Here is an 11,402-nt window from a genome sequence, read left to right as displayed (position 1 = left end):
TTGGGGACAGTTGTAGTTATAAGATACTTCAGGATTACAGGTAACAAACTAGGTTAGATTTAAATGTATGTATATAGTTGATCATTAACATCATAATGAAATATATATATATATATATATATATATATATATATATATATATATATATATATATATATATATATATATATATATATATATATATATATATATATATATATATATATGTTATATGATAATAAGTCCATGGGGTCGAACCAGCGACGGACGAGGAATATACAGTGATACATACATATACGAGGAATACAGTGACCCACTAACTGGTTAGTGGGTATATATATATCCATATATATATATATATAAAAGATCATATAATATATATGAAAATATATTGTGTGTGTGTTTGTAGTGATTGTATTTGAATAACTGAATCAGTCATATATATATATAAATATATGGAATATGATGAATATATATAAATAAATATGGAACGAGATGAAGGTAATGTTAATGAAAGAAAGAGAAACAACGGTGGTGTTAGGCCTTTCGACTTACTGCCTTTTACTTAGCTAAGTAAAGGACAGTAAGTCGAAAGATATAGCACCACTCCGTCGTAACACCACCTTCGTTTCATTTATTTGTTTATTACACATATATAATATACACATTTTACACACATGTATAATATTTATTTATTTGTGTTTATATATATATATATATATATATATATATATATATATATATATATATATATATATATATATATATATATATATATATATATATATATATATATATATATATATATATATATATATATAGAGAGAGAGAGAGAGAGAGAGAGAGAGAGAGAGAGAGAGAGAGAGAGAGAGAGAGAGAGAGGGGTACTGCAAAAAGAAGACCCTCAGCATTCAGTGAGCGAGAGAGTACGTGCAAATATATAAGTAAGTGCAGCAGTTGTGTGTGTGTGCGGTTGTATCTTAGATGACTGGACCTGCTGCTGGTGTATGTAGCGGCTAGCGTTGTGGAAGTTTCCTGCACACGGAGTTCATCCACTGCTCAACAGTTTAAGTGTGAATATGGCATTTAATCCGACCGTCCTTCAAAAATCTTAATTGAGCTTTATTGGCCGAATATGTACCAGGATTTTACGGTACTTTCTCTCTCTCTCTCTCTCTCTCTCTCTCTCTCTCTCTCTCTCTCTCTCTCTCTCTCTCTCTCTCCTTTCGTATATCTTATTACCTGTTCTATATTCTATATGTTCTATGAACATATAGAATGTTTTATTTCCAGTGCATTTAATAATGACTCAAAAAACCGAGAAATTGAACAGCAAAAAATACATTTATTGTGTTTACCAGCAGTTGGGTATTGCAATATTATAATTATATTTATATCTTCCACCTCGTTATATCGCGTATAATTTGTGCGTGCTAGTCGTTTCTAGAATTTCATCATTGAGGTCTTTAATTCCCATCACTGCTAGGCTGTGGTGTACTCTTCCAAGTGGATATATTGACCCTTGGGACGTTACGTACCCCTACAAGCTTGGATCAAGGCTCCTTCATTCTCCATGCTTTGATAGGGGCCATTGGAGAGAGAGAGAGAGAGAGAGAGAGAGAGAGGCTGCGGGCCCTGGGTTTGAAAACAGTATTTTTAAACAGGGAGTTTATTATCTATAGATTATCGTAGTTTATATTGATTATTATTATTATTATATTATTATTATTTATTATTATTATTATTATTGAAATACATATAAATATATATATATATATATATATATATATATATATATATATATATATATATATATATATACACTGTATATTTATATATATTAGCTGACCAGTCTGGCACTGCCAGGAAAACTCTGAATGACAACTGATAAACTCTCTCTCTCTCTCTCTCTATATATATATATATATATATATATATATATATATATATATATATATATATATATATATATATATATATATATATATATATATATATTAGCTGACCAATCTAGCACTGCCTCAAAAAACTGTGAATGACAATGAAACTGACTCTCTCTCTCTCTCTCTCTCTCTCTCTCTCTCTCTCTCTCTCTCTCTCTCTCTCTCTCTCTCTCTGATGCCCATACAATCCATACGCATAAAGCCCAAAGTGGAAAAGTTGTCGTATTGACTCGCACTGATAGCATTTCTTCACAATGCGCCGTCGTCAAAGCGACAAGAAACGACTCCCACTCCCGTCCACCAGGAGGCGAGAGACTTGTAACGCGACAAACTTGAGCGCCCAACTCAAACACAACTTAGGATTATTTTGTTTAGATTAGTAGTTGGCAGATGCGGAGGGAGGGGAGGATTGGGTGGGGTGGGGTGAGGGTATGGGGGTGTTGGGGACCTCTCTGATGCCTGTGTACGTTTTGCGTGTTTGTTGTTGTGTGTGTGTGTGTGTGTGTGTTGGGGAGGGGGAGGGAGAGGGTACCAGTCTGTGTTTGGATGTGTGTGTTTGGGTGTTAGGGATGGATAGATTTTGTTACGTGGAATTTTGTTTTGTATGTTTGTGTGTATGTCTAGTTATCTATCTGTCTACCTATATAATATATATATATATATATATATATATATATATATATATATATATATATATATATATATATATTCATTTATTTCATCATAAATATATAATATTTATATATGGTATAAATATATATATATATATATATATACTCGTATATATTATATAATGTATATAGATATATACATGTACAGTATATAATATATACAGTGTATATATATGTATATATATATGTGTGTGTGTGTGAACAAATATATATTCTTATATACTTATATATATATATATATATATATATATATATATATATATATATATATATATATATATATATATATATATATATATATACATATATATATATATATATACTTTTGCACATATACAATGCGTATAAACAGATATGTAATGCACGTTTTCCTTTCGGCAGAGATGAATACTTCATTTGAGCTGACCAATACATGGAATTAGAAAGTAATATCTTTAAGAGCGAAAGTTTTTGAAACTGCCGTCCATTTGTACGAGATTTCATAGAGACTTCAAGACAACTCAAAATCTCTCAAAATTTCTGTGCGCAACCCCTCTGGCCGACCCGACACCCCGTCCCACGTGCGTATACGTACATCAGCCCAAACAAGCAAAAGAGACCCGCTCGCGCGCGCGCACCAGACGAGGGAAAAGGCGGAGTCATCTGAAGTTGGAACAGTTAATTTAACCAACTTGAAAAGGTGCTAAGAAGCTAATTGTTACAAGCTCCCGCCGAAGGGGCATAAACCAAGCCGCCCCCGGGAGCCCCATCCTGATCCTTATGTCCTTCGGCCGCAGGACTGGGAAGGCGCGAGGGCGGACGGCCCTGCCTGGCGACGGTGTGACCTCGCCTCCGACAGGAAGACAGTCACTTCCGTTTTTTGGTGGCTGCAGGAGTCCCCGCGTCTGGAGGAGAGAGAGAGAGAGAGAGAGAGAGAGAGAGAGAGAGAGAGAGGCGAAAACTCCAATAAATAGATGGCAATAAACAGGGGGTCTATTGTGGACGGACAAAGAAACAAGGAGGCCGTATTTGGATGGGGACCTTGAAAGTCGAATAGCTCGAGCTAAGAGGTGAAGGAGGAGGTTTAAATTTTGGTTTTATCAGGCCTGGTTGTGACCCGCTGGCCTTCGCACCAGAAACCTAAGCTTTGTTGCAAGGTTGTACTCGAGAAAGCCCTGGAGTGTTGTCTCTCAGATTAGGTCCCTAGAAAGATCAAATCTTTCGAGGTCATTTCCCATCGCATAAAGAGAGAGAGAGAGAGAGAGAAATTTTTTGTTTAACGAAGAACCCAACAAACAAGTAAAAAATGCGCCGAATTCTCTTTGGCGCAATCGAGTTTTCTGTACAGCGTATAATCAAGGCCACCGAAAATAAATCCACCTTTCGGTGGTTTCGGTCTAATGCTGTATGATCCGTGGCCCATGAATCTTTAACCACGGCCCCGTTGTGGCCTATCCTATATCGTTTCCAGAGGCACGATTATGGTTAACTTTACCTTAAATAAAATAAAAACTATTGAGGCTAGAGGTTGCATTTTGGTATGTTTGATGAATGGAAGGTGGATGATCAACATACCAATTTGCAGCTTTCTAGCCTCAGTAGTTTTTAAGATCTGAGGACGGACAGAAATAAGTGCGGGCGGACAGACAAAGCCGGCACAATAGTTTTCTTTTACAGAAAACTAAAAAGGTTGTCATTCTTGCAGTATAACTTAAGGTGGCATGGATTTCTATTTTCAAGGACAAATGTAAAATATCTTTACTCAAATTCTTTCTTTCCAAGGTAGGTTTTTTAAACTATAACACCAATCCTATATCATGATGCTATGTGGATGAAAGTTATATTTTGATCTTTTATTACTTTCTACTTTTTTTCCCAATTTTTCAGCTGCTGTTTACCGTCTCTTGCTACTACTATTTTCCCCTTCAACTTGGTTAAACTACTTTAATAACAGATTGCCGATGAGAAATAATGCCCAACTCAGAGTGCACGGTTCCACTGGAAGAGAAATCTATTATATCTGTCGGTATTTAAGAAGGGCAAAGTAAATTTATAAAAATGATAGAGAATTCTGTTACGAAAGGACCAGTAATATTCTTTTTGTAAGAGACAAAACCATAACATCAAATTTCCTCTTAGTAGAGCAAAAGTTTTTCTTTCAGGATCCAGAAAATACTTGCAGACTTCCAAGAGATCCCAGTACCAGAGGGGAGGCTGGGAATGGAATGAAAGATGCTTCCACCTTCGAAACAGTGTAGAGACAATGACCAAGGACAGTGGATCTCAGGGTTCCGAGGTCATGACATCGTGAACATGACGGGATCACGGATTAGGGCAACAGTGCCCAATGAAGACTCTCTTTGAAAATTAAGAAAGAGTCTTCATTCCAACCAAGAAATTCAAGATACCTTGAAAGAGGCTCTTGAAAAGGTCATGATGGAAATAAAAGAAAAATATCTCAAGATTTTACCTTGATTTGAAGCACAGTAAAAAAATAAATTTAATTCATAAATAATGGTCATGGTCTGATCAGGAACAAGCGCAGGTTCCTATCATTCATGATGGAAATACATACTGGTTCAGGTAAACTGGGGTTTTTCATTTAGAATGACAATGATTGACCCAGTTTACCTGAACCAGTATGGTTAATAATGGCACTTTTAGCCCTTTTTTCCTTTAGAATGGTAGGAACGAATCATTCTGCGCTCAAAGCTGTTCCTGATCTTCACCATGACCATTATTTATGAAATTAAAATTATTTTTTACTTCCACTGCTTCAGAATAACCCAGTAAAATCTCCCTCTGAGATCTTTTTCTCATTTCTTTTATTTCAATCATGACCTTTTCATCACAGCCCTCTGTGCTTCAACTCAAGGTATCTTGAGATTTCTTGGTGGGATGATTGAAGGGTCTTTCTTAATTTTCAAAGAGAGACTTGGTTGGGTACTGTTGCCCTAATCTTGTGACCAGTCATGTTCACGATGTCATGACCTCGTAACCTTGAGATCCACTGTCCTTGGTCTTTGTCTCTACACTGTTTCGAAGGTGGAAGCATCTTTCATTCCATTCCCAGCCTCCCCCTCTGGTACTGGGATCCCTTAGAAGTCTGCAAGTATTTTCTGGATTTTGTAAGATAAAATTTTGTTCTACTAAGAGGAAATTTGATGTCTTGATTTTGTCTCTTATAAAACGAAAATTGCTGGTCCTTTGCTAACTAAATTCTTTATCATTTTTCTAAATTTACTTTGCCCTTCTTAAATACCGACTGATATAATAGATTTCACTCCTAGTGGAACCATGCACTCTGAGTTGGCCATTATTTCTCATCGGCAATTCTGTTGGTCAATCCTCTTTCACTGCCGTTTTCCAGTAGAGTACCCTATTATTTTCGCATTTATACCTTTAGGGTCTTTCTCCCCTGCAGGAACATACAGAGTGAAATGAGTCCTTTGCATTGAGGTCTTTTCCTGAGTAATAAGTCCTATGTTTGCCCACAGTTAGGTCTAATTGTAGTTCCTCTCTCCCACATTTTCCAGGAACCACATCTCTGCCACTTGTCTGTCCATTTGTAATTCCTCTTCCAACTTACCTTTCCAGAACGTTACTTCTCATGGTGTTCTGTCCACTCATAGTTCCTTCTCTGATAATACTGTGTCCACTCGTAGTTCCTTCTCTGATAATACTCTGTCCACTCGTAGTTCCTTCTCTGATAATACTGTGTCCACTCGTAGTTCCTTCTCTGATAATACTGTGTCCACTCGTAGTTCCTTCTCTGATAATACTCTGTCCGCTCGTAGTTCCTTCTCTGATAATACTCTGTCCACTCGTAGTTCCTTCTCTGATAATACTGTGTCCACTCGTAGTTCCTTCTCTGATAATACTCTGTCCGCTCGTAGTTCCTTCTCTGATAATACTCTGTCCGCTTGTAGTTACTTCTCTGATAATACTCTGTCCGCTCGTAGTTCCTTCTCTGATAATACTCTGTCCGCTCATAGTTCCTTCTCTGATAATACTCTGTCCGCTTGTAGTTACTTCTCTGATAATACTCTGTCCGCTCGTAGTTCCTTCTCTGATAATACTCTGTCCGCTTGTAGTTACTTCTCTGATAATACTCTGTCCGCTCGTAGTTCCTTCTCTGATAATACTCTGTCCGCTTGTAGTTACTTCCCTGATAATATTCTGTCCACTCGTAGTTCCTTCTCTGATAATACTCTGTCCACTCGTAGTTCCTTCTTTGATGATACTTTGTCCACTCGTAGTTCCTCCTCTGATAATACTCTGTCCACTCGTAGTTCCTTCTCTGATAATACTCTGTCCGGTCGTAGTTGCTCCTCTAATGGGACTCCGTCCACTTGTAGTTCCTTCTGTGATAGTATCTGTCCATATGTAGTTCCTACTCTAATGAGACTTAGTTCCTTGTGTAGTTCCTCCTCTAAAAATATTCTGTCTATTTGCAGTTCCTCCTCTAATGGGACTCTGTCCACGCTTAGTTCTTTTTCTAATAATAATTTATCCACTCGTAGTTCCTTCTCTAATGGGACTCTTTCCACGTGTAATTCCTTCTCTGATAATATCTTCCCATTTGTAGTTAACTTCTCCTCTAATGGGACCGTGTAGTTACTTCTGTAATAATACTCTGCCCTCTCGTAAGAGGACTCTATCCACGCCTAGTTCCTCCTCTAAAAATACTCTGTCCATTTGAAATTCCCTTGTAGTTATCTCATCCTTTGACTCTCCCAGAATAATGTTTCTCCTGCTAATCTGTCTACTCGGTAGGTCCTCCTTCCTGCAACTCTGTCCCGAATCGCAAGCACCTCCCCCTTGCAAATGTGAGTCCAAAACTGAATCTTCTCTCTCGCTCGTCAGTCCGCTTGTGGTTCCTCCTTCTTCTTCTTCTTCTTCTTCTTCTTCTTATTCTTCTTCTTCTTCTTTTTCTTCTTCTTACACCAAACTCCTTCCTTCCTTCCTTCCTTCCAGAACCGCTTTGCCACCGCCGCTACTCGGCCCCGGTTCCAATATCATTTGTAATTAGGGGCTGACATCCTCGTAATAAAGTCTGCACGTCTCTGGCGCCTGTCCTAAGAGCAAGGCTCATTTATTTGTGCGAGTTGACGGCCCAGACGGCTCTGGAGAAGTTTCTACTAGAGAGAGAGAGAGAGAGAGAGAGAGAGAGAGAGAGAGAGAGAGAGAGAGAGAGAGAGAGTTAACTGAGATGGGAAAAGAGGGGTGAGGGGGACTGTAACCAACTGAGAACCAGTGTAGAGGGAAAAGAAAGAGGGAGAGGGGGACTGTAACCCACGAAGAGAACCAAGAGAACAGAGAGAGAGAGAGAGAGAGAGAGAGAGAGAGAGAGAGAGAGAGAGAGAGTTAACTGAGTATGGGAAAAGAGAGGGAGAGGGGGGGACTGTAACCAACGAACAGAGAGAGAGAGAGAGCGAGCATGGAACTGTAACCAACGAAGAGAGAGAGAGAGAGAGAGAGAGAGAGAGAGAGAGAGAAATATATGATAGTAAAAGATACTAAGGTCTCAGAGAGAGAGAGAGAGAGAGAGAGAGAAAAGGGGAGAGGGCCGGGACATCTGTAACCAACGTATGCGAAGAGAAAGAGAGAGGGAGAGTCGGGGGGCGGGACTGTAACCAACGAACAGAGAGAGAAAGAAAGAGAGAATCATCCACACATATAGTAGTGCAACATTTTGCAGATACTAAGGTCTCAGAGAGAGAGAGAGAGAGAGAGAGAGAGAGAGAGAGAGAGAGAGAGAGAGAGAGATGCGATGAAAGATTTATACACTATCCATTTATGTTAGGAAGCGCTTAATATGCCCCCAACATTATAGTTCCATCGACAGGCGTCACACCTGGGTTGCTACCTGACACGGTCAGGTTAATGGTTTTTTTCGCACCTGTGCTGTGGTAGTATAGTATCAGGATACATGAGGGCTGGACGCATAAAAATACATGTTTTATCGGACGTCTAGTTCTAAGTACTTGTCTCTTATTAGACGTTCAGCCCATTGCAGACCACTTTATTACTGACAGTGATCGCGGGTGATGATAATGATGGTAATTATAGTAATAATAGTTATTGTTATCATTTTAGGAAGTCTCGGCATTAGAGGGTCACTTCAGCGATGTGGCTCTCTCTCTCTCTCTCTCTCTCTCTCTCTCTCTCTCTCTCTCTCTCTCTCTCTCATATATATATATATATATATATATATATATATATATATATATATATATATATATATATATGTATATATATATATATATATATACATATATATATATATACACACACACATGCACATATATATTATATATATATAATTATATTCTCTAACAGGGGAACTGATTCGGCAGGCGAAGTCAATTGGCGCTTGCCCCCGGGGCCAAAATCGCTTCCTAGTCAAAACCTTATTGGAATTACATAAGGCCACACACACAAAAATACGAGAGGTCTCCATCTACAAATTGATTAATTTGATAGCGACCTACTGGCGTTGCAATATATATATTTCACTATTAGAATAAAAGAGTAAAGTGCTCATTATTATTTAGAGTCACAGACGACATCGTCCAAGAAGAGGAAACAGAATCAAACAAATAGAAAAGATATAGAATTTTTTTTTTACTTTTTAGAGGTTATAATTTATGTTTCACTACTAAAATAAAAGGGGAAAAAGTTCTTGTTATTATTTAAACTCGCAGACGACCTCGTCCAGTACAGGAAACAGAATCAAACAAACAGAAAATAAAGAAAACCTTTTACTTTTTCTGTGCTCGACGAGCCAAGTGTCAATAGCTTTCGACGCGGGCGTTTTCTGAAGGTTAGGGACTTCAAAGGGCGTGGAGAGAGGCGTCCAAGTGTCTTCTATTTTCATTGATGTGAGATTATAAGAGATGTCTGCTTAAAGGTTTTTATTAGTTTTCTGAAAAGAAAACTGTTGTGCCGGCTTTGTCTGTCCGTCCGCACTTTTTCTGTCGGCCCCCATATCTTGAAAACTACATAGGCTAGAGGGCTGCAAATTGGTATGCTGATCATCCACCCACCAATCATCAAACATACCAAATTGCAGCCCTCTAGCCTCTGTAGTTTTTATTTGATATAAGGTTAAAGTTAGCCATGATCATGCGTCTGGCAGCGCTATCGGTGCCAACAACACAGGCCACCACCGGGCCCGTGGCTGGGAGTTTCATGGGCTGCGGCTGAGAGTTTCATGGGCCGTGGCTGAAAGTTTCATACAGCATTACATGCTGTACAGAAAACTCGATTGCTCCGAAGAAACTTCGGCGCATTTTTTAACTATTATTATTATTATTATTATTATTATTATTATTATTATTATTATTATTATAGAATCGGTCTCTACTTGTGGGATTCCATTTGTGACCTCTGGAAAATGTTGAGTCGTAAAGGGAATTTAATTTTTTAAGACAGTAGCAATAAAAGTATGAGAAAAAGAATAACATCTTTGATTATGTTTATGTTTTTGACATTTGATTGTACTCTCTCTCTCTCTCTCTCTCTCTCTCTCTCTCTCTCTCTCTCTCTCTCTCTCTCCCCTAGATATGCTGCCGCCCTGACTCTTCAAAACTATAGTAATCGATTCTCTCTCTCTCTCTCTCTCTGTCTCTCTCTCTCTCTTCTCTCTCTCTCAGATTCGTTATCATCCCCACTGTGCAAGATTATAGTAACTCTCTCTCTCTCTCTCTCTCTCTCTCTCTCTCTCTCTCTCTCTCTCTCTCTCAAGATTTTCCTCGGCTTAAACGAAAATAAAATTTTGGTGATCAAAAGACGCCCGCAAATTGTTTATCACTCTTTTTTCTTCTCTTTCCTTTTACCCCACCTTTCATTTCTCTCTCTCTCTCTCTCTCTCTCTCTCTCTCTCTCTCTCTCTCTCTCTCTCTCTCTCTCTCTCTCTGAAATTCAAGAAGAACTCTTCAACCGCTCCTTTCCATAGAACTGGGTACATTGCAATATATGGTGCAGTAATCATGTGTATGAATGCAAGCTTGCAATGTATAGTCCTCTGCTTGCAGTCTGGGTCGAAAGCATAAAGCACTTCCAAAAGAAAGAATTTAAAAACAAGAGCCCTTTTTAGTTTTCTGTAAAAGAAAACTATTGTGCCGGCTTTGTCTGTCCGTCCGCACTGTTTTCTGTCCGCCCTCAGATCTTAAAAATTACTGAGGGTAGAGGGCTGCAAATTGGTATGTTGATCATCCACCCTCCGATCATCAGACATACCAAATTGCAGCCCTCTAGCCTCAGTAGCTTTTAGTTTACTTAAAGTTAAAGTTAGCCTTAATCGTGCTTCCTACATAGGATAGGCCACCACGGGCCGTGGTTAAAGTTTCATGGGCCGCCGCTCATACAGCATTATCCCGAGACCACCGAATGTTAGATCTATTTTCGGCGGCCTTGATTATACGCTGTAGAGGCTGTACAGAGACTCGATTGCGCCGAAGAAACTTCGGCCCATTTTTTACTTGTTAACGATGGGAAATAACGCAATATTGGATACCTCATTAAGGTCAGTGTGGTCAAGGTTGTGGTCAAGTGCCTTGACAATTAAGCAAGGTTAAGGTCGATGTTAGTTACCGTTTAGATAGGAATTCCGCTCTTGTGGATATTATCTTATAGAACTTAATTAAGAGCCTCGTTTGAATTACCAGTGCAAGTGAAATGTGGCTCCTTCGTACCGTTGATTTTACAGCTGATATGAACACCTTGCAAATGAATTCATATGTTTATATATATGTATATATAATAAATGTATACATAAAAATGTGTATATATATATAAAATTGTGTGTGCATGTTGATATATATAT

At 38.4% G+C, this 11,402-nt stretch overlaps 1 protein-coding gene across 1 annotated transcript in view; it reads right to left on the bottom strand.

Annotated features, from left to right (window-relative positions):
* Positions 1–6,173: 6,173 nt before the first annotated feature.
* LOC136829950 (trichohyalin-like) overlaps positions 6,174–11,402 on the bottom strand; it is an 11,777-nt gene continuing 6,548 nt past the window's right edge. Inside the window, exon 3 of the mRNA XM_067089126.1 lies at positions 6,174–6,903. Coding sequence (XP_066945227.1) covers positions 6,174–6,903 — 730 coding nt within the window. The remainder of the gene's footprint in view (positions 6,904–11,402) is intronic.

This window comes from Macrobrachium rosenbergii, chromosome 45 (genome assembly GCF_040412425.1).
Source record: "Macrobrachium rosenbergii isolate ZJJX-2024 chromosome 45, ASM4041242v1, whole genome shotgun sequence".
NCBI classification, from domain to species: Eukaryota; Metazoa; Arthropoda; class Malacostraca; order Decapoda; family Palaemonidae; genus Macrobrachium; species Macrobrachium rosenbergii.
Note: the sequence above shows the minus strand (reverse complement) of the source record. Positions and strands in the feature narration are given on the sequence as shown.